The following is a 24924-nucleotide window of genomic DNA, read 5'->3' as shown; positions in this document are numbered from 1 at the left end:
ATCAGGCGCCCGTGTCCATGCGAGTCGAAGCCTGGGCAGCGCGACGGCTCCCCTGCTGGTCAAATCCCTCGTCGGAATCGTCATCCAGCTCCTCTTCTTCCTCTTCACTGTCCTCGATAAACTTGCAATCGACACCGGCCGCGTTCAGGCGTTCCCTCATTTCTTCGCGACGGGCGTCTTGCCAGCGCGCAAGAGCAGCGCAGGCGTGGACCTTGAAGCCAAAGACGCGGGGTTCGTAGCGCTTCATGCTCTTTTCCGGCACGAGTGACGGATACACCTGGAACAGAATGTTGTGGAATGACGTGCCAAAGTAGGCTCCGTCAATGGAGGCATGCCGTGATGACTTGGGATTGTAAATGTCCTCGCATTTGGCACAGTACAGCTTGACGGTCTTTTGGTTGGGAACATCAGAAAGACCCATTGGCAGGAGAGGGTGCTGGTCACAGAGAACACGTGGGCACCTGCCAAAGTCGGCTCTCTTGTACTTTTCAAGCTACCCAGGGAGTCAACTCCTGATCATTGACAAAATCTAAATGAATCTACGTACCATTTTTGCCAGTCCTCTGGTGGTGACAATGTACCGAGCATGCACTAAGCCGTAGAGATGGCGGGCGGACTTCTCAATCTGCTCGCGCAGCTCGTCGTCGGCATCGAGATCGAAGACATCGGTAATGAGATCGAGAGCGTACTGATAGTACTGAACTTCGGTATTCAAGCCGGTCAGGTTGAAGCGATCGGTGAGGTATTCTTCATCTATCTCGCAAAAATACTCATTTCCGCGGGCCGAGATAAACTGTAGTACGTACGGCTGGTTAACTCTCTGCCTCGATCGTTCATGGGGGCGAAATGCAAGAGAAATGTCGTGCAAATTTGCCACTGCCTGGGGAGAAAGCCTCTGGCCAGATTCCTGACGCTGTTGAGGCTGCTGGGGCTCCTGACGTTGCGGTTGCCGCTGACTGATGCGAGCAAAGATGCTGGGCATGCCGCGCCTGACTCTTATGGTTCTCCCACTTCAATTGCTCAATGGCGGTAGACCAAGCAGAAGGAAATGGCAACTTGTTGGCAGACAGACACAAATGAGGGGTACATGTAGGCATTTGCATCCGTCGTTGCACGACCCGATCCAGAGGGCTCCTGCCCGTCCTGGATCTCATCGCAGGGACGACCAAAAGAGTGGAAGAGAAAAGCAATCACTTACCCAGTCCCGCCAGTAGCTTGTGTAGTCGCTATCCGTGCTGTTGAAATCCTCCATGGTGTTTGAGATTTCCCAGTACGACTGGGTTCCAGGCACAAAGGCCAGTCGATCACAATGCTCGGTGGCTGGTGGCCACTGTGCAGAAGTCCCGATTGCCTCACACAGGGACCCGGATAATCTCCAGGCGATCACAATGTCCCGCGATGGGCAGTCCAATCTCCAGACTTTTGGGCACTGTCGTCCGAGCTCGCCGGGGCAGTGCGTATTTCTAGACGACAGGACTGCCTGTTCCAGTTTAGCGCGGGGAAAGGCGGTGAGTGAGGAGCTGCCCTCCTTCACGCTCAGCCGGCAGAATTTCACGCCTCTTCCGATCTGTCGTCACAATCTACGGGAATGTTCGTACAGCAATCATGATATGGAAAATGTCCTGAAAAACTATGTGATTTCTTCTGCATGATAGAAACTATGTACCTGTTATCAGGGAAAAAAAAAGTAGGAAAGAGAGTTCACAGTTTGTTAACAAACCCATACATCCAATGGTGCTGTGGCTCTCCTCCGCAAAGGAAGTGGTTCCAGCGACACTGTCCTCGCTGGGACTTGTAGTCACGCCGCCAACATACAGAGAGTGGCAAGACGAATCTGTAGACAAAATCGGTGTTCCAAATTATCTTGACCAACACCTCCAATCCCCTGCCATCGATCGTAGTCGATGTAAAATGCGACAAAACAGGAAGTTGGAAACGAAGAGAGTGGAGAGGCGTCTCGATATATCCAACCGGGCGGAACCAACTCAGGTTCAACCCCATCGTTGGAATGACAACAAGAAGCTGAAGGAAAGCTCCAAAGAGAGGACGACACAAGCGGCTTGCGCTGTTTCACAAATGCGGGACATTATTCTCTCGAGATCATAGAAAGATCAGAGAAAAATACTCGGTCCCCCAACTCACTGATACTGAGAGTTGAGGGGTCTGAGGATGCGGAAAGCCACGGGTTACTTCCAAAGAGCTCCACATCCTCAAAGCTGAGCTGGTGGATCCCGTCCGACGACCGAGGCGACGTTTCGCCAGACATCATATCACGCCAATCCAGGGAATGGTGGCTGAATGCTTCCTGTTCTTCAGGAATGCTAAACAGCTCCGTTTCCGGTGACAGTGCCACGCTAGGCGCAAACGGAAAGAGGAGAGCAAGATCTGCCCCTATACGAGAATCAAAGTCCTCGTCCTGAGAGATCCTCCCGCGCTGAACTCCGACTTCGTCGCAAAGTCGCTCCACCTGTTCCGCATCACAACCAGGGAAACGTACCCTGATTGTGGACCTGTCGTGGAGTGACACCGGAAGGTCACCAAGAGATGCCAATCGATTCAGGTCATTCAGAACACCAGCCAGTTCTTTCAGAGAGCGAGCAAAATCCACGGAGAGCGATTTCATCAGGCCCTCCGAGTTGAGGGTGCTGACCTTCGTCGTCTTACCATCGGCCTGGATGGCGCCAAGAGCGGTGATAGTCGGGGAAATTTGGAAATCAATGTATGCGCCTGGAGCGCGGTGAGAGACGTCCGTCATCCGGCGCTGGACTTCATCCTGGAGAGGGGACACGGCCTTGAAGCGCTTCTGGCCAGTGATGGGATCAATGCCATCGAATCGCAGCTTCTGTCCCGAAAGCAGGAATCCCCGCATGGCCGCCGATACATTCTGAATCACTTGCGCCGGTGCGGCGGGTGTGTGCGAGAAGTATCTCGCTCCTCCAATACGGCCGGCGCCGAAAGTGTAACCGCCTGCGGTTCGGCCCAGGGTACCCCCGGTCAAATTAGGTCGAAGCGTAGACGAGAAGGGTGAATGAGAGGTTTGACGGGCGACATGGGAGAGAATCCGCGATGATTGAGCAGGCGGGGCAGTCGAACGAACGGCCGAGCCTAGCTGAGATGCAATGTACCCGGCAGCACGGGTGGAGAACCAGCGACTGCGGGCCTGGCGAATCGCGGCAGCGCGGTGAATTGGTTGACGAGGAGCGATGCGAGCGAATTCGGGCTGAAGCTGAAGACGCAGCGGAAGCGGCTGTGTTGGCTCTGGAAATTTGGCTCTGATGGCCTTGGCCGTCTTCTCATAGGCATATCTGTTGCGGAATGAGTCAGACGTCATAGGTCTCGAGACAATTATGGCTGGTTATCCAGCAGAACTCACTTTGCTGCCCGCCAAAGCTTGGGGAGCAAAAGATGCCCGCTTGAGGGCGGCATGGTGACGGTTGACCGTGATGGTCTCGCGACTGACTGATGAACTCAAGTTGCAGGACGACGGACTGATGAATTAGATGATGCCTGAGGTCTTGAAGAAAGGGTGTGGCGGTGCAATCATGTGATACATTGCCACTAAGTTAATTAACCTACCTAGGTAGGTAGCTAGCCACTTGAATGACTGATGGCGTTGGCTTATGACAGTTGATTTTTAGGGCAAAGGTATCAGGTGACGGAACCACCAGAAGTTGAGAGTTTCACAACTCCTACGCTAAACATATAATGAAGGAATTTTGATGAGAAGTGATCAATTGCGAGTAGGTCATTTCTCTATGTTTATAGGTAAGTACTAGGTATCTAGTAGCGGTGATCAGGTTGCAGATGATTGCTGCCATGTTGTTCACTCATCATCCCCAAAGAACACCTTAACAGGGAGCCAAGAATCACCGCAGACCTTAAAACGGTCCTTAAGATTGTCGAGTTGGGAAAGCTCTCCTGGCGAGAGTTCCCAACCATCAAGTGCAAAGTTCGCCTCAATTCGTTCTTTGTTCACAGACTTAGGAATGACGCTCCAGCCATGCTGCAGACCCCACATCAGAAGGACTTGCTGGGGGGTTTTGCCTTTCTTTTCTGCGATTTGAAGAATGGTCGGGTCCTTGTATAGGGGCGAGTTGGTTGATCCCAGGCACGAGTATCCCGTTGAGTGAATACCCTTGGAGGTATTGTACGCTACCAGCTTGGGCGACGGGTTATTCGGGTGCAGCTCAATCTGATTGACAGCCGGCACAATCTTGGTACCTGGATCACTCAACAGGCGCTCCAAATGCGTGATTCCAAAGTTGGACACTCCAATGTTCCGCACTTTACCCGTGGCGGGTAGCTTCTGCATCTCCTGCCTGCAATGGCAGAGCGGTCAGGCAGCAGACACAATAATATTTGAAGGATTTCACTAACCATGTCTTGACGTAATCCCAGTCAGGGAGGTGTTTCTTGCTATCATTAGGATCGGTGGAGCTCGGCCAGTGAATAAGATACAGATCCACGTAGTCAACGCCAAGGTTCTTCAGAGAGGCGTCGATAGCTTCATGGACGCGGTGGTGCCAGGCGTTGTGCAGCTTTGTTGTAATCCAAATTTGTTCACGGGGTACCCCTGAGTCCCTGATGCCCTCTCCCACCTCCTTCTCATTTTCATATCCAAATGCACTGTCATCGGAGATAACTGTCACTACTTTCTCTCAAATATCTCACCAAATATAAGGGAGGACTCACGTATCAATATGTCGATATCCAGCTAGGATCGCATTTTTCACTGCCTCCCGGACTTCACTGGGCTTGGATTGCCAGGTCCCTAGGCCAATCGCGGGAATCTTATCTCCGGTGTTCAGGGTGAAAGTTTTCCTACGCTGTGGTTAGTGAACATGAGCGCCGACCCAAACATGCTGTCTGCCCTACTTGGTCCACTGCAAGTCCGACATTTTGCGAAATTGGCCGTGCGATAAAGAATTGGGATAATCGAGTCTACTGCTGAGGCAGATCTGTAGAGGTTCTGACAATAGGAAATGCGTAGAAGAACGTATTGCCCCTCCATTAAAGAGGGGATATCCCGGATATAGGCCCAGCCGGTTCCAGGAACGTAGCAATCTCCACATTACGGTAAGCAATGCAATTCGCCAGATGAAGTGTAGTTTAGCAGAGTCTCCAGTTAGTTCTCGAGTCAATGAAATCGAAAAGCCCTATCACAAGATGACGACATCTCTTCATCCTGCACAGATCTCCAAACACATTCCGCATGCGTGAAAAATTGCTTCAATTGACTGGCTATGAGGCAGCTCCACAGATGGCAAGAAGTGAAACTAGCTGGTCCTTTATTCCAAGTGGTAGACAAGATCATAACTGTTGGCAATTGTTGCATATCACGGGTATGTTAGTCTCCTCCGCAGTAGACTGGAACCTTTCGAAGTTGATTGGAAAAAGGGAAGAGTTGGAGAGGTGCTTATGTAAACAATCCGTCGTGCGGCCGTGCCTCAAAAGGAATGGCTCGAGATTGAAGTGGAGCCGGCAACTCGGAATATCGGCTCACCGCCCGATTCTGCCATCACGGGTTGCTTCAGTTCGAGGATGTAGGTTATGATGGCTGCTCCGTGAGCTGTGTCCATCATGTCGTCGGGTTTCGTCTCTGGAGGAACGATCGATGAATCCAGCCAGCGGGACGACGAATGGCTTAGAGCTGAACGGGAACTAGAAGAGGAGCGGAAACGAAAGGCGGACTTGGCGAAGCAAAATGAAGGGAAAAGCCTCTATGAAATCCTCCAGCAGAATAAAAGTGAGTCTATCCATAAATGATTCGAGACGAGATTGGGTCATGTAATTGGGCCAGGCTAACGTGTCAGATGCATTTCGTAACCAACTGTAGTTGCCAAGCAAGAAGCGTTCGAAGAGTCAATTCGGTTGAAACACCAGTTTCGCGCCCTAGATGAGGATGATGCGGAATTCCTTGACTCCTTGTTGGAGTCCACACGCGCCAAGGAAGCTGCAATTAAGAAAGAGACTGCAGAACAGCTCGCAGAATTTCATCGTCAGCGCGAGCAGGCTGAGAGGGCCATGCTAGAATCCGCCTCGAAAGAGAAGGCACCAACTGGAGCTCCTGAGAAAGAGCAATGGGTAACTTCTGGACGGAAACGAAAGCGGGCAAAAAAGGAATTGTTGCCGCAAACAAAGGTGCAAAAGTCGAGTACTGTTGCCTCTCCACCAGCCCAGGAAGCGAGTGCGGCGGAGAGAAGTGCATCGGAGCATCCGAAACAAGCAAGTACATCGAAACCCCAGAAGACCCAGCAGAGAAGCCCAGGAAAGATCCCTAGTACTGCAGGCTCTGAAGATCAAGGGGAGCAGACATGTGAAGCAGAACCAACCTCAAAGGCTGCTTCAACAGGATCAAAAGGCCTGGTTGCCTATAGCTCAGATGATGAGTGAATGTATAGAGGATCTCCTTCGACACATCTACGGTTTATTTATAAATTTTGTTCTCATGACAAACGCAACTCCCGCGTCCACTCATTGTGGGATCGCTCAACATTGACGCCGTTGATAAAACCGAATATAGGTGGTATGCTGATCCATGTGGTCAGCGAAACGTTCATTTAAAGTGAGAGCGAAAGGTGCCCTTCGTCACGGAGAAGATTACTTGGCTGACAAAGTCGTTCCCATGAATATCTGTATCATTGCCATTGGAAAAGCGAAGATTATCAGGGTTGTAAATGGATGGAATTATGGCATCAGCTTCAGAAAGCGAAGCATGTGACGTCTGCTATGAGCCGTCAGAATTACGGAAACGCAGTCACTGCTGCCTATTCAAGCTAGCTCTTATATTATCACGTGACAGTGTATAGTCGCCGCAAATCCGCCACCAAGCCCGATTTCAGTCAAGATCGCGCGCAAACTTAAAGAGAAACGGCTGGTCTACACTTCAAGTCATCCAGCGACAGAGACATACTCTTCAATGATTGGATAAGAGTGCTGCTCTTTCCCGCGCACTCTGCGTCATCAAACAATTCCGAAGGAGCCTCCGCTGTAATACTCACATCTCACTCAGATTGTTGGCCAGCAACAATGGCTCGCCACAGGGATAGTCGCTCACCATCACCTGTAGGCAGCTTCCCTTCATCATCTCGACGGAGCCGCAGAGATGATGACCGCTACGAGAGAAGTCGGCGGGACGATGGAAGGAGCTATTACCGACGCTCCCGCAGCCCGGAGGTACGTAGCCATGAAACTGCGGTTCGGCAAACAAGATGCGACAGATTATTGACACGTTTCTCTGCACAGCGACGATATCGTGACTGGGATCGTGATCGTGACTATGATCGCGGTGACTATCGGCGAAGGGATCGATCGCTAGACAGACGTGAGCGCGGCGACGACATTTATAGACCTTCGAAACGTGACCGTTCCCGTGACCGCTCCCGAGAGCGTCGTCGGTCGAGAGAGGATGAATCGCGGGACTACCGACGAAGAAGTCGAGACAGAGATGGTCGAAGCAGGCGAGATGACTCCCGCGACCGCTATCGGAGGCGCAGAGACGATTCTACTGACTCGAGACGATACTCTAGACGGGATGATAGCAGGGATAGAGAGACAGATAGATCGAAGGAGGTGCGCTCGATCGTCGCCACCGTCAATATCATGCGGTCCACTAACGTCCTACAGTCTTCCAAGCCTTCAACTCCAGCACCACCTCCCGCGCAGACTGAGGAGGAAAAGAAAGCCGAGCGTCTCGCCAAGTTAGAAGCCTGGAAGCAGAAGCAGGCAGCAGAGCGCGAGCGCAAACAGAGAGAGGCGGCTTCAGCTGGGAGTACTCGTAACCTATTGAATGAAATCGATCGACGTTCCGGGGTATCAACTGCGACTACATCCCCAGTGTCGGCTGCGTCTCCAGCCCAGGGTGCGGCTTCCACTGAATACGCGGGGAAGTTTGATCCCAAAGCTATTGCAAAGAAGGCCGCCGGCACCACGTCTGAATCATCTCTGCTAGGAAATGACGTCGTCGTTCCTCAATCGACCAAACCCAACGGAATGGCTCGAGCTACTGATTCTTCTTCAGCCAGCAAAGCAACTGGTATGTGCTTTTCGCAAAGTATCAGGTCAGGCCCAATTTCTGACTCGCTCACAGCTGCACCCTTGAAAGCTTCTGGTAACGTTGGAAAATTCGGACTCGGCTCTAAGGCGCTCCTTGATGGGGACAAAGCGTCTGCCAAACGAACGTTGGACTTTGGCGAAGAAGAATCAACAAGGAAGAAACTCGAGAAATTGCCCACCCCGCCACTGGAGGATGGGAAAGAAGCCACACCCGATGGTGCGGCCGAGGATGATGAGTCGGACGTGGACATGGCGGACGGTGGCACTGAGGAGGAAGTTGCGGCTGCTGCACGCGCGGCAGCGGAGAAGCGCGAGGAGCGTCTTCAGAAACAACAGGAAGCCGTTTCGAACGGAGATGTTGCCATGACGGATGCGCCAAGTGAGTCTAAGGCAGAAGCTGCAGCGGAAGAGGAAGAACTCGATCCACTGGATGCGTACATGGCAGGACTTGCTGAGGAAGCTGCGGCCGAAAAGCCGAAGGGCTCGAAATTCTCGAAATCAAAGCAACAACAGCCCGAGGTTTTCGGAGATGATGACAACTTTGATACTGCAGTCGGGGATGATACCGAGGATCTCCTGACCCTTGCAAACAAGAAGAAGAAGAAAGACATTCCCACCGTTGATCACAGCAAGATCGACTACGAGCCATTTAGGAAGAACTTCTATACTGAGCCTCAAGATCTGGCACAGATGTCGGATGAAGAGCTCGCAAACTTGCGCCTTGAATTAGATGGGATCAAAGTTCGCGGAGTAAATGTGCCCAAGCCAGTACTCAAATGGTCGCAATGTGGGTTGGGTGTGCAGACTCTTGATGTGATCAAAAGTCTCGGCTACGAGAATCCCACTGCGATCCAAAGCCAAGCCCTGCCTGCCATCATGTCCGGCCGAGATGTCATCGGTGTCGCAAAAACAGGCTCCGGCAAGACCATTGCATTCCTCCTTCCCATGTTTCGACATATCAAAGACCAACGGCCTCTGGAGAACATGGAGGGCCCGATTGGGCTCATCATGACTCCTACACGGGAATTAGCCACGCAGATCCATAAGGACTGTAAACCGTTCTTGAAAGCTCTCAACCTCCGCGCAGTATGCGCATACGGTGGTGCACCGATCAAGGATCAGATTGCGGAGTTGAAGCGAGGCGCGGAAATCATCGTGTGCACTCCTGGTCGCATGATCGATCTACTGGCTGCAAATGCCGGACGAGTGACTAACCTGCGGAGAGTGACATATGTTGTGCTTGACGAGGCTGACCGAATGTTCGACATGGGTTTCGAGCCGCAGGTGATGAAGATCATGTCTAATATCCGACCAGACCGGCAAACGGTGCTCTTCTCGGCCACTTTCCCCCGCAACATGGAAGCTCTTGCCCGCAAAACTCTGACCAAGCCGATCGAGATCATCGTCGGTGGTAAGAGCGTAGTAGCGCCTGAAATTACTCAGATTGTGGAAGTTCGCAGTGAAGAATCCAAGTTTGTGCGTTTGCTGGAGCTGTTGGGGAATCTCTATTCCAGCGAGGAGAACGAGGATGCGCGGACTTTGATCTTTGTCGACCGTCAGGAGGCGGCCGACACATTACTACGCGAATTGATGCGCAAGGGTTATCCATGCATGTCCATTCATGGCGGGAAGGATCAGGTCGATCGTGACTCGACGATCGAAGACTTCAAGGCCGGAGTGTTCCCTGTATTGATCGCCACCTCCGTCGCTGCGCGTGGTCTCGATGTCAAGCAGCTCAAGTTGGTGGTCAACTACGATGCACCCAACCACCTAGAAGATTATGTCCATCGTGCAGGCCGTACTGGACGGGCTGGCAATAAGGGCACTGCTGTGACTTTCTTGACTGAGGACCAGGAGCGATACGCTGTCGACATTGCCAAGGCTCTGAGACAGAGTGGCCAGCCTGTGCCGGAGCCGGTGCAGAAAATGGTGGATTCGTTCATGGAGAAAGTCAAGGCCGGTAAAGAAAAGGCGTCGATGTCTGGATTCGGAGGCAAAGGCTTGGAGCGATTGGATCAGGAGCGAGATGCGGCGCGCAACCGGGAGCGCAGGACGTTCCGTACCGGCGAGGAGGGTGATGAGGATGAGCACGAGGACACGCGGGAGACCAAGACCGAGGATTTGTTCGCAAAGGCAGCGTCGGCCGTGCAGCCCTCTGGTGCGGCGGCCGCCGGCGTGCCCAAGGGCATCGATCTGGACGGTAAAATTACCGTACACAAGACAGAGAGGCCTGCGCCGCGCGGCGCCTCGAACGACCCGCTGGACAAGGTTGGGTCTGCGGTGGCCGATATCAACGCTCGCCTGAGCCGGGCAGGAGTCATGCGGTCAGGCGCGCCGATCGACAACAAAGGGCCAGATGCGGGTGCTTTTCACGCAACGCTCGAGATCAACGACTTCCCTCGTAAGTTCCCACCCAATCCTATCAATCTCATGAACTGTGTACTAACGAATATTCTACAGAGAAAGCACGCTGGGCCGTCACGAACCGCACCAACGTGGCCAAGATCCTCGAAGCCACTGGTACATCGATCACGACCAAGGGCAGCTACTACCCACCTGGCAAGGAACCTGGCCCTGGCGACAACCCCAAGTTGTACATCCTTGTCGAGGGTGACACGGAGCTGGTCGTCACGCAAGCAATGCGCGAGCTCATGCGTCTGCTCAAGGAGGCTACCATCGCGGCGGCAGATAGCGAGGCTCGGGCGCCGGTTAGTGGGCGGTATAATGTGTTGTGAAGGAGCTTGTCCGAATGTATTAGATATACAAAAAGCATTGCGAGGTGATAGTGGTAAATAGTTCGATAATGATACCTCTTTAGAAAAAAAAAAAAAAAAAAAAAAAAATGGGGATATACCATTCCCATGTCGTTGTTCCTAGTCCTAAGACTCTATCAATTGCGTTTTCCTGTCCCCTCCCCACTCCCCAACCAACGCCCTGGGGTATTGTATCCAGATTCCAAACTATCGAACATATATATATCCGTCCCTAGAGTCCAGCTGATTTGTTTAGGTCAGATCGGCAAACTCCCAACTCTGTGGATCGTTATCACATTTGTCATGCATCATGACATTCTCGTCATGGCCGTTGCCAGTTATTTCACGAGATTGCTGCACAGTGAAACATATGTTACGGCCACGGCGAGAATCCGTCTGCGTGTCAGGGAGCCCCTCTGAGGTCCCTAATATAGTAGGCTTGGACCCGTGCTGATAGAAGCGCGAGCCAAGCTGAGGTCCGCAAATGGATAATGGAGCACTCTCTACGTCCCTCGACCGACGATGTGAGTGTCTATTAATTATGAATGGGAAAAGCGAAGAGAGTTGGGTCGAGAAAAGTTCACGGGAACTTTTCCGTGGAAGGGAGAGTGTAGAAGGCCATTGCAGGGTTTTCGAGCTTGTGTGTGGTTTTGAGGTGGCGTTTTAGTTGGTCTGCAGTCATGTTTGTTAGTGGTGTCGGTGGAATTGAATTCAAAGGAATGGTGGAGCATACCTGGTCGAGTAAAGCTCTTTGAGCAGCCGGGGTATTTGCACTTGTGCTTTCGTTCGCCATGTGCTGGGATTGATGTCAGTAAAAGAGACAAGGTAGTCGTCAGGGACTGAGGGACCCATACTCAGTTTGTGACTAGACATGTTGGAGGACTAAATCACAGAGTGTTAGCTATACTTGTCGATTCGATCCGCAGAACGTGTGCTTACATCGCCAGTTTGGAAATCACAGCCTGGAAAAGTGCATTTGAACGGCTTTTCGCCCGTGTGGGTTCGAGTGTGGGTTTCTGCCATGGTTAGCTAGATGCCCGCAGTCGAAGATCCTCAATCGAAAAACATACTCAGCTCGCTGCTGTCCGTAAATGCCTTTCCGCATACGCTGCACTTGAAAGGCTTTTCACCCCGATGGCTGCGCTCGTGCCGCTCCAGAGTTGCCTGTCTGGCAAACGGCTTGCCGCACACAGAGCAGATGAAGTTCTTGACTGGATTGAATGTCAGCCAGATCAGCTTTCGCATATCGACAGCCAAAACGTACAGTTGCTGTGGGTTAAGAAGTGCCCCTGCAGTTTAGATTTTTGGGAGAACGGGTCGTTGGGTCGCTGGCAGCCTTCCCACCGGCAGTAGTACCCTAAGCCCTTGGCGCCGTTGATAGGACTAAGATGCGCGGAGACGAGATGCTGCTGAAGTGCGCCGGCCGACGTGAAGGACGCGCCACATATTCTCGCTCCGCCGCCATTGTCATGCGACCATCGGCAAACATGAGACTCTTCGTCATCCAAGAATCCCGGTGTCGGGCTGGTCAGCACGGACGAACCGTCCAGAGGCGGAGGTGTCTCCACGGGGCTAGACATCAGGTGCGATGAGCTCATCTTCCGGTGTGAGTGAGGATGGTGAGCATAGGGACTGCCGGGGTGGTGATGGTGTGACGAGTGGCGCATGTGATGGACTGCGTGCTGCATCTGCGCCCTGGAAAACTGCTGCAGGCCGGTGTCTCCCGAGTTCCTGACATAGCAGCCCAGGTGTTGGAAACCAGCCTCAGCGCACGACGGCGAGCTGTCCGCCTGGAAACAAAGGGGTTTTGTTACGTCGGTAGAGGTGCTATTGCTGTTGCTGTGGTTGTCTGTCGCACCCAGCATGCCATAGATATTCAGATTGGAGAAATCTGCTTGGTTTCCAAAGGTCGCCGTCCACAGAGACGCGTCGTCTTTGGTCTGCTGTGACGGCTGCGTTGTCAGCTGATGATTCCCAGGTGCGTTGAACGCGAGTTGGGACTCTGATGATGGTGGTTGCGTTACGGAGGGAGTCGTCCCTGTGGACTGACTCACATCCTGAGTGTGTTCCGGGCCTACGGACGACATGAATGTGGTCGGATCCCACGGTAACGGCGCATCAGGGGCCAGAAAGTTCGCCATATTCTGGTCTGGGTTCTGATTATCGGCCGTGCAGTTCTTGTCAAAACATGCAGACTCGCTCGTCACGCAGCGAACGTCTGAGCATATTGTGGTGTTGTCGCAGTCAACGAACCCGTCGCATATCGACGGACAGTCGAACGAGCAGTCATCCTTGTTGCAGCAGGCTTCGTCCGCGTCGCAGGCCGAGTCGGCCTGGTGATGGGAGTCGGTGCAGTGCCATTGGGACAGGACGCCGGCCGGCAACATGGATGCCTTGCTCGCGGGGTCGGACTCCCAGTGACAGTCAAGACAAAACTCTCCGAAGTCTTTGCGGGACATGATCAGCGATCAGGGATGGGGCGAAAGGGTGGCCCCCTAAGGATCGACAGTTGCGCAAACACAAGTTTTGAAACCTGGCGGCTCCTGGCTTGGGGCGGATGCAAGGGTTCAAAGAAAAGGGCTGCGAACAAGCGATACGAAGCGAGGAGCCGCGCAGAAAACAGGAGTCTCACGAGGGAAGAGGAGGCAGCTGAGGGATCGCAGCGTTTCGTCGTGGAGCGCGGCGGAAGAGCGACGGCGGGCGAGGACCTTGGGGGTTAAGCAAGCAGCGTCATAATTTTCTCCGGACAGCAGCACAGGAGCCAATCGCAGTGCAGGGAATCCTGCCAGCAACAGCTTGATTCGCCCAGTCTGGGACTGGATTATGCCCTGGACCAATTTAATCCACGAGGGTTGGTCGTGTTCCTGGAAGAAGAAAGGAGTCAACCTGCCATGGAGAGTTCCAGGGCTCGCCGTCGATGCGGATCCGGCCGACATTTCCGGAGTCCATCCAGCGGCCGGCACTTGCGCTGAAGCTCCAGATCGGATGCTGGAGCAAGCCCTGATGCAAATGCCGACTCTGAGATCGCTCTTGTTCTTTGGAATTCGCGCCCCATGCCGCCAGGTTCCTGGTACATCAGCATGGCATCGCAATATGCATGGCTCGCCCAGCTGGTAGGGTCTGGGCTTGGCGCGGATGTTACGTAAGCGCCCCGGCCCAACACCCTGCAGGGCGGCGTTGAATTTCAATTGGGGGCCTCCGGAATCCTTCGTCCTTTTCGGGGTTTCTGGTAGCCATCCGGTCACTGCTAGATGGAAGGGGTGATGAACGAGGAGGTGGGCTTTTCCATGTAGCTCGCTTTGAATTTTGCCAGTGGATCTCTGATTCCTACGGGGTACATCTACGCTCATATACGGAGACTCAGACAAGCCCCGCGTCACCAGCCTCCCGCTCCACATAGTCCTCTCGATCTGGACAAAGCACCAGGGAAGGGAGCCTCGAAATGGGAAACGTCTGTTCTAGATCTGCCAACAAGAGCGATCCGTTCTCCCAGCCCGGGAGGGTTCTGGGATCTGCATCCACCTCGGGGCAGACCCCGGCAAAAGCATCCACTCCTCCACGGGTTGCAAGAGGTCCAGGCAGGACGCTCGGAGGAGGAACCTCGTCCGGCGATGCAGGAGATGCAAGAGCCAAAGCAGCGGAGGCAGCTCAAGTAAGTCGGGCTCATCCTCCGCCTCACTTAGCTTCCGCGTCACCATCGATGACTGACTTGGGTGTCAGAAACGAGCTGAGGCGATGAGCGCAGCAAATAAAGGAAAGTATAGCAAGCAGCTGGAGGAGCAAAAGAAAAAGACGCAGCAAAAGACATTGGAAGAGGCCAGCAAGGATGCATTGGCGGCCCGACAAGCGGACCAAAACCTTAAAGCCAGGCAATGGGACTGAAAATGATTGCCAGCATGAGGCTTGTGTCAGCTCCATCCACAGGATCCTTGCCAACGTGACCTCATTTCAAGACATTTGTAAATAGTCGCTTGTTGTGTGGTAAGCATTGGTAGCATTGTAGGGCTTAGAAATCAACCCAGGAACTTAAACTATCAGTTAAGCACCACCTCCACATTGGGGTTTGCGACAAAGCATAAAGTCCAGGACACAGAGAGCTGGACAGAATGATCAGACGCAATCGACTGTGCTTGACTCGGCTCAATATCATGGTGATGGTTGGCGGACATGGGATCGACAATGCACCTTTTGGAAGGTAAATTCGGAATCGTCACAGGAGCATCCCGAGGTACGTCGGTGCTACAGACTGCATCAAGTCGATCGCCTTGAGACAAGAAACTGAGATGTCGAACAGGAATTGGGGAGGCCATCTCCCACAGTCTCGCCAGCGAAGGTTGCTCGCTGCTTCTCACCTACACCTCGAACTCATCGCGGACGCACATCGAGGGACTCGCCGCCACATTGTCGAAAGTGCACTTGTGCGATGCTCAGTCGTCCAAACCGACCTTGCTGATGCTGAAAATGCCGCCGAAACCATCATCCGGGCTGCCCAAGAGCACTCCGCATCTGCCGGGCATGCGCGACTCCAGATCGATATTCTGATTAACAACGCTGGCATCTCCAAGGACCGCTTTCTCGCCGATCCCAACAGGGGCTCGATTGATGCAGAATATTTCTATGAGAGCTACAATATCAATGTACTCGGTCCGTTGCTGCTAGCCCAAGCCGCCGTTCCGTACCTTCCGACGGATCGCTCCGGTCGGATTATCAATATCTCCAGCGTTTCCTCGAGTCTCGGTCTCGCCGGACAGTCCGTCTACGGTGGTACAAAGGCGGCTCTTGAGGCCATGACGCGCAGCTGGTCCCGAGGGCTGGCTGACCGAGCAACGGTCAACGCGGTGAAACCGGGGCCGGTGATTACTGAGGTGTATTTCCCAGGCGGGAGAGCAGGTCTGGAGCCAGATGCAGGCCTTCCAGGACAACACGCCGCTGGCCAAGATTCGCGCTGTCGAACCGGCAGATAATATCTAAGATGGAACAAAAATTTTGGTTTCTATCTAATATGGAACACAAAATATCTAACATGGGAATTAGCTGGGTATAACGGAATAAGGTCGCGACGACGTTACGACAGGCGGCTGTTGAGACGCGGTAGGCGTAACCGAACTGCCGTTGTCATAGGCGCGGTCAGCCTCGTAACCGATAGATATCCTCTGCGCCCGCACCCTTTTCATGTCGGTGATGCTGGCCGACTTAATGCAGTGACGATAAAACACATTTGACTGAATATTGAAACTCAGCTCCTTATATTCCGGGATTTGTTACGATTCCCTGGTTGATTATAGGGAATATGTGGGCGTTAGAAGTATGTTGGTCTGCCCGTGTCGCCCTAGAATTATATATACCTACCTATGTACACCCCGTCGCGTGATGTCGACGAACAACCATGAAGTTCACACAAGTACAGCCGTCAAGCCCACCACAAACAAGTTGATCACCGTAACTGACCGCGAAATCTCCAATTATGGAACGCGTAGGATACTGTACCCGGGATAAAGGTCAGAAAAACCGCGATCTTCGCGGTCATTTCTCGTGGTTCTCAATGATGGAAGTCCTAAAATACAGCGCGGGTCGGAGGGTCGCGAAGCTGCGCTAACTTTCACCACCTGGCGAATCAATCTAAGGGAGGAGAGGGAAGGGTATATCTCGTATCTAGGCACCTACCGATCAGTTAAAACGTGTTGATTACCCTGCAATCCACACTCAGAAGAAGATTCGACCCCAGCGAGACCGATCCAGGTATCAATCTTGACAATGACACACTCCACGGGTCGTGTAGCCTATGAACCAGAGGCTCTGAGAGTGGAAGAGCCCGTCGACTCTTTGGACTCTCGCGCTCGACGTGACGCGTACGCTAAAGACCAGATAGTCGATTCGACTCGCGAAATACGAGGCTAATCGCGGCGCAGACTTCATGCGATGTTCGATCGATCGCAAATGGTGGAATCGCAGAGTGTTGTGGTAGCTCGTTCAAAGGAATTTCTATCCGGGAAATATGATATCGTTGGGTCGCTGCCTCTTGAGATCGTGCTTGAGATCGTCAAGTACTAGATCCGGATGACATTGTCCGAAACCAGATGGTGCGGTATTGCCCGGCTCTTGATGTCCGGAAGTCTAATATCTCCTGGTTGGACCCGTTCTAGGTCTCGAAACGATGGCGGTCGACTTTCTCGTCCGATGCAATCGTCAAACATTCTTTGCACCGAACGCTCTCGCTCCTTAAATTGGGAGAAAACGATGTACAAGAAGATATTGCCAATGCGATGGTATATTTTCGATGGCGACATGGACTGGAACACGGCAGACCCGTCAAGAAGCTCTTTCTCCCTTGGTCCAAACCGCTGCAGGTGCCGTCCGAGTATCCAATGGTTTCATATCATTCTCGACGACTGTTCTATCAAACATGGCTCTCTGACAGGGTCGAAATGTTAGACCTGGAGACTGGAGAGAGATCACTTTGCCCAGAGGAAATAGGGGCGAAGATGACCCCGCGTGATACGGTCTCGAAGTTCCGCGTATCTGACCACTATGTCGTCGTTGGCTCGGATGAGTACGAACAAGCCATGTTTTATCTTGCAGGCAGGGTCTAACAGTACGACTGGCAGATATCTCGTCGCGTGGAATATGCACTCATCGGAGATACGCGAAAGAGAACTTCCTTGTGAAGACCATCACACCACTCTCCACGATGACAAAGTGGTCATTGTCAATTTGGAATTGGAGGACACGGTCTACATTTGGGATTTGAGCTCGGATAGGTTTCAAGCGATAGATGACTTTTTACACCTGTGGCTGTGGCACGTGGACGCGGACAAGAACATCCTCGTGACGTTCGAAATCAACTGGGACACAGATGACACAAATCCGGCAGAGGTGCAACAGACCATGTGGACGTTGACGGGGGACCTGCTCGACAGAAAACATTTTCACCTATCGTCGTCGGGTCGGCGTATGGATTGGCGGCCGCTCAAAAACTCACAACGCGAGGTCTTTACCTCAAATATTTGCTTCATTCATACCTTCAACCATAAGACGGTAAGGCGAGTGTATTACAATGAGAATTACACTACGCTGGACCTCGTGTATGACGGCTCTATCGACAAGCTGAGCGTCCGATGGAACAACTACGACTATGTTAGCGATGCCTTCTCGGACTTTTACGCCTTTCTTCTGCCCGATATTTCCTACCACTGGAGAATGATATCAAGGCGGCTCGAGATCTTCAATGCCGACAAGCAGGTTCAAACAATGCTCCCGTACCAATTGCATCCCCAAGAGACCCACTTTCGCGAGCTCTTGGCTGCCGCAACTCGTCGAGACCCGACGGATTCTATTAGCGAACATTTCTTTCATTCCTTCGGTGACAGTGAGGTTTTCTGCTTGGCTAGCAACGACGGCATCCAGCTCTGGTTCTTCAACCCCAATTTCACGCCAGATATCCCGGGGGCAGTCCCCTTTCTACCGATGGAGGAGAGTGGGTGATTTGATGGGAACATAAATCCGATCAAATGTGCATATCCGAGGCTTCCAACCGAGGACTCCTAGATCGGCGACAAATATATAGTAACGAGGATTCACGCCGGGAACAATGCGAGGCGGAGAGCATTCTTCCAAACATTATCAGTAGCGCGAACACAGCAGATGCTGCTGTATGCAGTGAATTGTTATGGGCCTGCAGTATTCAAGCTGTCACCTTCTACCCGTCCTCTTCAGACACACTCACATGCTTGTCTGCCAATCTGGATTTCTAGGAAAGCGCCACATGTACATCCTGGACATTGGATCACCCCACTTTTCAGCCTCAGTCATCCATGGTCCAATGAAGCAGAACGACTTCTGGTCAAGCTTTGTGGAGCCGTCCTTTGACTAGTCGGATTCAAGTGTCAAGTGTGGGGGAAAAGCGGTCGAAGTGGGTAGGTTAGGATGCCCTAGTTCTCAAGGCTGAAGACGATCATCTTCCGCCGCTCAAGCCTTCAACAAGGAGCACTCTCCAAATACTATAGGCTTGAAAGGATAGTTTGTCCCAGTTCCAGGCAACTATAGAGTTAGCAGTTAGCTAGTAGTGATCAAAGTTCGGTAACAGAGAGACTGCGGCTGAGCATTGGAATCAGAATGCTGTTAAAGTTTGGATACTGAGAGTTTACTGTGTATTGTTGTCCGGAGAGTTCCAGCAACTGAACTTCCGAAATTCAAATCCCTCAGCTCGAGAAGTGGATAATTTTGGAAAATGTCCCATTGCATTCGAGAATCAACCCAATCCGTAGAATACAACCATGGCTGACGCTTCGAGGAGTCATGAATCCATCGATCCAACACACTACAAGGCACAGGCGATATTGCCAGATTGTCAGTCGTTTCAGTCATCTCTGTTGACGTTACCAAACTACCTGTGTTTTCAGATTGCCGCCAGATGTTTGGCTTGCCAGGTTGGCTCTACTTAATAACTGCAAATTGGCTGTTGATCCTTAGATGACTGTTCTCCAATCAAAGTGCTGTCTGTTGGCTCAGAATAGATGCAGATTCAATGAATGAATGCAGATGTCCTTAGTTCCTAAATCCAAGGAATATTGAATGCCAATACTTAGTTTTCTATAATATGATCCAATTGTTCATAGGTCGCTGTCCGTTTATTAATGCTTGTAAGCGCCAACGAGGCAAAACGAAAGGCACGCCAACCGACTGACGTCCCAGCATTGTGTGCAACAGAGCAGCGGTATTCTTGATGCTACGAGTGGGTCCAGGCCGGATTTGCCGTCTACCGCACGAACGTTCCATCAGGCTGGTCTACTGCACAACAGTCGGCCAGGCCTCGTTTCATACTATTGGCTGGAAAATCGTGTCGACGACGTCCGCTGGCTCAGCAACTGTCAGCAGTGCCAGGACTGACCAAATGGAAGGGAAGCCTTGAGCACCCCCTATGGGAGATGCCATCGAGTGACTGAAAATGACGCCCCCTTCATCTGCGACCGCGTCAAGACTGTACAAGCAAGGTCTGCTGGACTCTGTACTGGTCTGATGAGGAACCCAGAGCAGCACGGCAGGGACGCCGCTCCGTCATTTGAGTCTGGAAGTGATTCTTACAAGCACCTGATCAATTTTGTACACAAGCCTGTCTCGTCGAATTGGTGGTAGGCGGTGAGCTGGATCGCAACTGTCCAAACTACCTAGGTATTGAGCCACGGACAAGAAAGAGGTAGCTAAGAGCAACGCCATCCTTTTGACCATGCGGCATGGCTCTCTCTCCTCAGTAGTCGGGAAGAACACTAAACAGCGAAATCGAGCGACTCGGTAAACACAGTGCGTGCGGAGTCCGGTTCAAAATCGCTCTCCCTCGAGTACGGCTAAGTAGGTACACAGTAGTCGGCAAGGGACGGCTCCGGAGTTGGTTTCCTGACTCCAGCGCGAGGCGCCAGTGTACAGAGAGCTCGAGCGCCTTCAGGGAGTCTACGTCCCTGTGCTTCTAGGTTCTGTGGACCTTAAATGGCCTTTTTTTTCGATGGCCATCGGATTCATATCGTGCACAACATGTTTGCGTCGGGGGTGGAAGAAATCTGCGTTCCGTCTCAAAAGCCCGGAACCAAAGAGCAAGCCAGGGACTGAATAGTTTTGCCACCAATACAAATCGAGGAGTAATCCATAACGACGTGTGCTCGATGAGCCTGCCCGTGCAAGGAGACTCGGCGGGTGATGGTAATTGATTGTGAACACGCCAAGGTCTCCCCGCAAAAAAGGGAAAGTGTCTCCTGACCTCCCTAGTCATGCCCAGGCCTCCTCTCTCGTAAATTGGGAGAATTAGCCGATCTGGAAAATACGCTCTTCTTGATTATCGCAGGGATCAACTGGCAGAGCTGGGTTGCCTTGGCCGTCCCTTTTAATTGATCAATGGTTCTGTCTAGCAAGTATTGGATTCAGAGCATCCGGTTAGGGTTATGGATTAGGGATATATTAACCTGCCGTCTGGGCGTGCTCGTTGCATTTACGCATATTCATCTCCTGCCCTTTCCACGCTGACTATCAAGTGACCATCGTGGGATTCCGACACTCCGACATATTGGGAGTTTGGGCAGCTCTAATCCTCAATCAGTTTCCTCTCGAATCAGGCAGAAAAGTATCAACGTTCTCTGATCGCAGCATTCGTCGCGACGATGCAGTTAAGTCCCTAATTGCTCCGGCAGCCCGAAGTGCCTTGGCTATTGTCCATCGCTTCGGCCGGAGGGGCAATCCTCTGTTTGTCGGAAGAGGGCAGCTTGGGAATAATTTGAAATTAACGCGAATTCCAAATCTGGGGTAATGATGTAACTGATATCAAATGGAACTCCTCTGTGCGAGTACTGAATCGCGATTAGCACTACGGACAGACGACCAACATTGACGAACAGTTGTCAGCAGGCCTATTCAATATCAGTGCCGACTCAGCGAGACTGTCAAGACTCTCACGATGAATGGTACGGAGTACTCGTGAACTCATAGACTCATATATAGAATGCAACCGTAGGAGTTTGAGGAGCAAAAGGGACAGTCTGCCACCACTAGACAAAACCCTAATTCCCCAGGAGTGGTGGACGCGCCATTGCCAAACTAGAAATACTGCCTCGGCCATTCCGCTTCTTGCGACCGAAAGTGGCGCCAGCCCTGACGGCAAGGATTTGGAGGGCCTAGACGCCGAGAAGGAGCGGATCATCAAGGAGATATTCGGTGGGCGGCGACCGGCTTTTGCAAGTGAGGTTGCCGATGTTGTGGCTGTGCTGTGCATCAGCGATGCGGCTTGGTGTACGGGCAGCGTAGTCAATGCAGATGGAGGCTGCAAGTTCACTGTACAAACATCGAAGATAGGTACTAACTAGTATCTAAATGAACTTGGTATCAATTCACTAACAGCTTACGTACGGAGTCTCCTCCTCTTTGCTATGTCTTAATGTTGACATGTACTCCGCCAGGCACAGCACGTAGTGCCATAGTAATTCAGAGGCACCGCCCAGTAAGTTAGTACTTCAGGGTGGCCGTGTGTACGGAATGCCCTGCTCCGTGAACTCGTACACACTGCTGTGAGACCAATGCGAAGTTTTCAGACGCCGCTAATTAAACGACTGGACTCAAAGTCGGGAATGCGAGTTCTAGGCCGGAGGACGGAATAGCCTTGAGTCTAGTACGGAACACTCCGTACTTCTAGAATACCCACAATCTCGCCCGCATGCTCTCGGGTTCCGATCGTACTGCAATGTGCAAGCTTAGGGGTCGTTGACGTTGAGAATCAAACAATCGATGTGATCATAAAATCAACTACCAGGATATCCCCGATCAATGAAAACTCTCATTTTCTCGCCTATCTTGACTTGATTATTGAGAGACATACTCCGTACTGAGCACTCAAAATGTTCAGTCGGAAAGGTTCGCAAGTACGAACGAGAACTCCATACGGGGTAACTAGCGGAGTTGAAGCGAATTGTTCACTTACCATTTCTAGTAATACCCGTACCCAATCGAGCATGGAAATCTCCCTTAAGTTACTTATCGGCTGCATGGTATGGGAGCACATCCGCATCTTCCAAAATCATATTCTCTTTCTCCTTTTACCGCTTTCTGAAGCCGACGCCGCTCGCGGCGACGGGCATTGCGCGCATCCTATCGCGCCCTTTCTGACGGGTAAAGACGTGGCCGGCCACGAGGCATGATGGAGAACTTGATTGTTCGGTATCCTGATATTATATCATGGATATACGCGTAGTTCAAGAACAGCGCAATTGGTGATAGCAAAGCAGTTGGATAAGCATGAAAGCTTGGATGGAGCCGTAAATAGATGAAGGAGAAAATTAGGAGCAACGCGTCACTGCCCCGAAGCTTCAAGGGATTTAGGGATTTGTGTTCCATCGATCTCCAGACGGTAAGTAGGGTTCCAGGTAGGGTTCAGGTAAAAGTCGGGGTTAGGGTAGGTGGTAGAGAAGGTAGATGGTAGAATTCATTCTATTCTGGGGTGGAGTATAGGGTTGGAGTTTCAAGTTCTTCATCGTCCTTTGAATTGGAAATTATGGCATCTCACAAGTCATCCATCAGTCAACCTATAACGGACCATAAAACAATTCACAGAACACAGCATTAATACTTACACGGTAAGTAGTGTTCCAGAACTCCTTTAAGGACTGATCTTGTCCAACTGCTTCGAGGCTCTGCCACGGGTGAGCCATGACCTGAGCCTGGTATTCATCTCAACTAAGGTAATAGAGTCAAAATTCTTGGAGGGACTCAATAGATGAATCGATATTGAAGTGAGCAGGGATACTAGGAGGTTGAAAAATCAAGTAAGTAGTCACCTTGTCTGCCTTGCCTCTATCTTCCATGAGCGTCGTGTAATTGTACTATAGACGCAGATGCTGCATCGTTGCAAGCTGTTTTTCTATATAGTACAACCGGTATGACTGCGATGCTACTGCCCAAGGGTGTGACTGTGGACATTATATGGTCGGAGTTGAACGTGTTCTTGGAACTGGATGAAACGTACGGGTATTGCTGGAACCAGTGGTGAACTCCGTCTCCAGGCTACATAATGTTCAAATCTGTTCTTGATACCGTGCTGTGATTCTGCAGATGGGTTTTGCCCGGACCCCTCGACGGCCCTTTCCACAAGTGCACTGCGGTATACCTTGAGACGTGTAGGGGAAATTACAGGCTTCACCGCACATGTGTCCCCATACAGCTTCCGCTATGGGGCCGCAAAAGCTCTCAATGATTCCCGTAAGCGGTTTCCTCATATCCTTGCCGGCAACCCTCTTCGCGCTGACCGGAATGTCACTTTGATCAGCCCTCGTCTCGGAACAGTTGCAGAATACGATTCTCCAGCATCAAAGCAGTAAGGTTATGGAACGACATTTCTGTGTTGATGTGCACGTGGACCTGCAGGGCATCTGGCGAGGGAACCGATCTCTAATACTGCGGTGATGCGCGATGCGTGCTCACTGCGTAAGACCATTGATCCGCGGCGGCCATTTAGGCTGACCGTGGAAAATTTGCGTCACCTTGCTAGGCAGCCAACACTGCAGAGACTAGCAAAGCGCAAGAAGAATCTAAGGAAAAGAGACACGGGACCTGCGGCATGGCCCTAAGGATTAATACGAGCGAAGTAGGGAAAAAAAAAAAAAGACCAGGAGGCCATTGCCAAGTACCGGAACGAGTGGCAACGGGAGCGCAGGAAACTACTACGGGAAAAACGTGAAACGTTCTTTCGAGACGAGCCCGTCCAAGATGTTGAGCATCAGCTCCAAGCGGGAAGTACGCAGAGGTGGTTGGAACGGTCCCGAATTCGCCACCTCTGAGACCCCAACATCTTGCACTTGTCGAGGCGGTGTTGCAACCTCCCGGCGAGACCGCCGTAGCCGACGTTAATCGTCTCATCGCGGCCGTTAATGTGGTGAGAGGGTATTGCGGTGTCATGGAGGGAACAGTGGCACCGCAGAAGCAACGTGGCGCCGGAGAAAAAGGGGAGATTGTGGACACGGCTAGGCTTATCAGCAAGGCTAAAGCAAAAGTGTAGGCGAAATCGAACAAGGAGCGTCTGAGAATTTGCTTTCTGTGCCTCTAGCCGAGTCCACGAGTTTAGCTCTCCGGGAGTTCTCACCAAGCACTTCGAGAGCGTCCATCTCCGACGCCACGCCAGGGGAATTATACGATATGCCCTGTGCCAAGAGAATTTCGGCTGCAGAATGGCGCTTTTAAATCACGCCGGGTCCAGGCACGGGACAGTCTTGAGGAAAAAGATCGCAATGTGCTCCCGGAGGCTAGGGTGCCGGTGTCTGGCAGAAACTGTATGTCCAAGAAATAGTTTAGATGAGAGGATAAATCGTTAATCTGATGATGATACTCCGTAGAGGGGGACGGATGTCACCTAGACGGAGCCTGCAAATTCTTGTGTTGCCAGAATTCCGACGAGGATGAGAATACTTTCTCCCTCATCCCAGAAGGTAACTCTAACGGTTGCAAACTCCAAAATATGCCTTCCAATTACAACCATTCCTGATATGGTCGTTTGCGCGGAGATGTCAGTCCTCTACGTTACCTCCTGGCTCCTGCAAGCTGACGTCACACGAGTCATGTGACTTTACACGCTAACCTAAGTCATTTTAGG

The 24924-nt window shown here is 51.9% G+C and overlaps 13 protein-coding genes across 13 annotated transcripts; 8 read left to right on the top strand and 5 right to left on the bottom strand.

The window, feature by feature from the left end:
* Position 1: 1 nt before the first annotated feature.
* VTN49DRAFT_4379 (uncharacterized protein) lies at positions 2–2001 on the bottom strand (the record flags this gene model as incomplete). Its single annotated transcript, XM_069412318.1, has 4 exons — positions 2–493; positions 548–793; positions 1199–1567; positions 1717–2001. 4 exons carry the CDS (start codon positions 1999–2001, stop codon positions 2–4), a joined length of 1392 nt encoding a protein of 463 aa, XP_069267574.1.
* An 85-nt stretch (positions 2002–2086) lies between these two features.
* VTN49DRAFT_4378 (uncharacterized protein) lies at positions 2087–3426 on the bottom strand (the record flags this gene model as incomplete). The annotated part of the gene is made up of 2 exons (XM_069412317.1): positions 2087–3305; positions 3374–3426. 2 exons carry the CDS (start codon positions 3424–3426, stop codon positions 2087–2089), a joined length of 1272 nt encoding a protein of 423 aa, XP_069267573.1.
* Positions 3427–3823: 397 nt separating this feature from the next.
* Positions 3824–4898, bottom strand: VTN49DRAFT_4377 (uncharacterized protein; the record flags this gene model as incomplete). The annotated part of the gene is made up of 4 exons (XM_069412316.1): positions 3824–4319; positions 4378–4626; positions 4693–4821; positions 4876–4898. The coding sequence occupies 4 exons, from the start codon at positions 4896–4898 to the stop codon at positions 3824–3826; spliced, it is 897 nt and encodes a 298-aa protein (XP_069267572.1).
* Positions 4899–5580: 682 nt separating this feature from the next.
* VTN49DRAFT_4376 (uncharacterized protein) lies at positions 5581–6393 on the top strand (the record flags this gene model as incomplete). The annotated part of the gene is made up of 2 exons (XM_069412315.1): positions 5581–5746; positions 5837–6393. The coding sequence occupies 2 exons, from the start codon at positions 5581–5583 to the stop codon at positions 6391–6393; spliced, it is 723 nt and encodes a 240-aa protein (XP_069267571.1).
* A 636-nt stretch (positions 6394–7029) lies between these two features.
* On the top strand, positions 7030–10790 carry VTN49DRAFT_4375 (uncharacterized protein; the record flags this gene model as incomplete). The annotated part of the gene is made up of 5 exons (XM_069412314.1): positions 7030–7176; positions 7246–7572; positions 7627–8035; positions 8090–10456; positions 10516–10790. The coding sequence occupies 5 exons, from the start codon at positions 7030–7032 to the stop codon at positions 10788–10790; spliced, it is 3525 nt and encodes a 1174-aa protein (XP_069267570.1).
* Positions 10791–11388: 598 nt separating this feature from the next.
* On the bottom strand, positions 11389–13267 carry VTN49DRAFT_4374 (uncharacterized protein; the record flags this gene model as incomplete). The annotated part of the gene is made up of 6 exons (XM_069412313.1): positions 11389–11480; positions 11542–11604; positions 11663–11690; positions 11748–11824; positions 11879–12019; positions 12073–13267. The coding sequence occupies 6 exons, from the start codon at positions 13265–13267 to the stop codon at positions 11389–11391; spliced, it is 1596 nt and encodes a 531-aa protein (XP_069267569.1).
* Positions 13268–13375: 108 nt separating this feature from the next.
* On the bottom strand, positions 13376–14206 carry VTN49DRAFT_4373 (uncharacterized protein; the record flags this gene model as incomplete). The annotated part of the gene is made up of 1 exon (XM_069412312.1): positions 13376–14206. One exon carries the CDS (start codon positions 14204–14206, stop codon positions 13376–13378), a length of 831 nt encoding a protein of 276 aa, XP_069267568.1.
* Positions 14207–14250: 44 nt separating this feature from the next.
* On the top strand, positions 14251–14690 carry VTN49DRAFT_4372 (uncharacterized protein; the record flags this gene model as incomplete). Its single annotated transcript, XM_069412311.1, has 2 exons — positions 14251–14460; positions 14529–14690. The coding sequence occupies 2 exons, from the start codon at positions 14251–14253 to the stop codon at positions 14688–14690; spliced, it is 372 nt and encodes a 123-aa protein (XP_069267567.1).
* A 297-nt stretch (positions 14691–14987) lies between these two features.
* VTN49DRAFT_4371 (uncharacterized protein) lies at positions 14988–15772 on the top strand (the record flags this gene model as incomplete). Its single annotated transcript, XM_069412310.1, has 3 exons — positions 14988–15036; positions 15103–15141; positions 15240–15772. The coding sequence occupies 3 exons, from the start codon at positions 14988–14990 to the stop codon at positions 15770–15772; spliced, it is 621 nt and encodes a 206-aa protein (XP_069267566.1).
* Positions 15773–16562: 790 nt separating this feature from the next.
* On the top strand, positions 16563–16859 carry VTN49DRAFT_4370 (uncharacterized protein; the record flags this gene model as incomplete). Its single annotated transcript, XM_069412309.1, has 2 exons — positions 16563–16657; positions 16718–16859. 2 exons carry the CDS (start codon positions 16563–16565, stop codon positions 16857–16859), a joined length of 237 nt encoding a protein of 78 aa, XP_069267565.1.
* Positions 16860–17290: 431 nt separating this feature from the next.
* On the top strand, positions 17291–18290 carry VTN49DRAFT_4369 (uncharacterized protein; the record flags this gene model as incomplete). The annotated part of the gene is made up of 2 exons (XM_069412307.1): positions 17291–17358; positions 17414–18290. The coding sequence occupies 2 exons, from the start codon at positions 17291–17293 to the stop codon at positions 18288–18290; spliced, it is 945 nt and encodes a 314-aa protein (XP_069267564.1).
* Positions 18291–21246: 2956 nt separating this feature from the next.
* VTN49DRAFT_4368 (uncharacterized protein) lies at positions 21247–21652 on the top strand (the record flags this gene model as incomplete). Its single annotated transcript, XM_069412306.1, has 2 exons — positions 21247–21253; positions 21342–21652. 2 exons carry the CDS (start codon positions 21247–21249, stop codon positions 21650–21652), a joined length of 318 nt encoding a protein of 105 aa, XP_069267563.1.
* A 2392-nt stretch (positions 21653–24044) lies between these two features.
* Positions 24045–24333, top strand: VTN49DRAFT_4367 (uncharacterized protein; the record flags this gene model as incomplete). The annotated part of the gene is made up of 2 exons (XM_069412305.1): positions 24045–24071; positions 24142–24333. 2 exons carry the CDS (start codon positions 24045–24047, stop codon positions 24331–24333), a joined length of 219 nt encoding a protein of 72 aa, XP_069267562.1.
* Positions 24334–24924: the final 591 nt, after the last annotated feature.

This window comes from Thermomyces lanuginosus (assembly GCF_041956635.1).
Source record: "Thermomyces lanuginosus strain ATCC 200065 unplaced genomic scaffold VTN49scaffold_31, whole genome shotgun sequence".
NCBI lineage: Eukaryota > Fungi > Ascomycota > Eurotiomycetes > Eurotiales > Trichocomaceae > Thermomyces > Thermomyces lanuginosus.
This window is presented reverse-complemented; position numbering and strand designations above follow the sequence as displayed.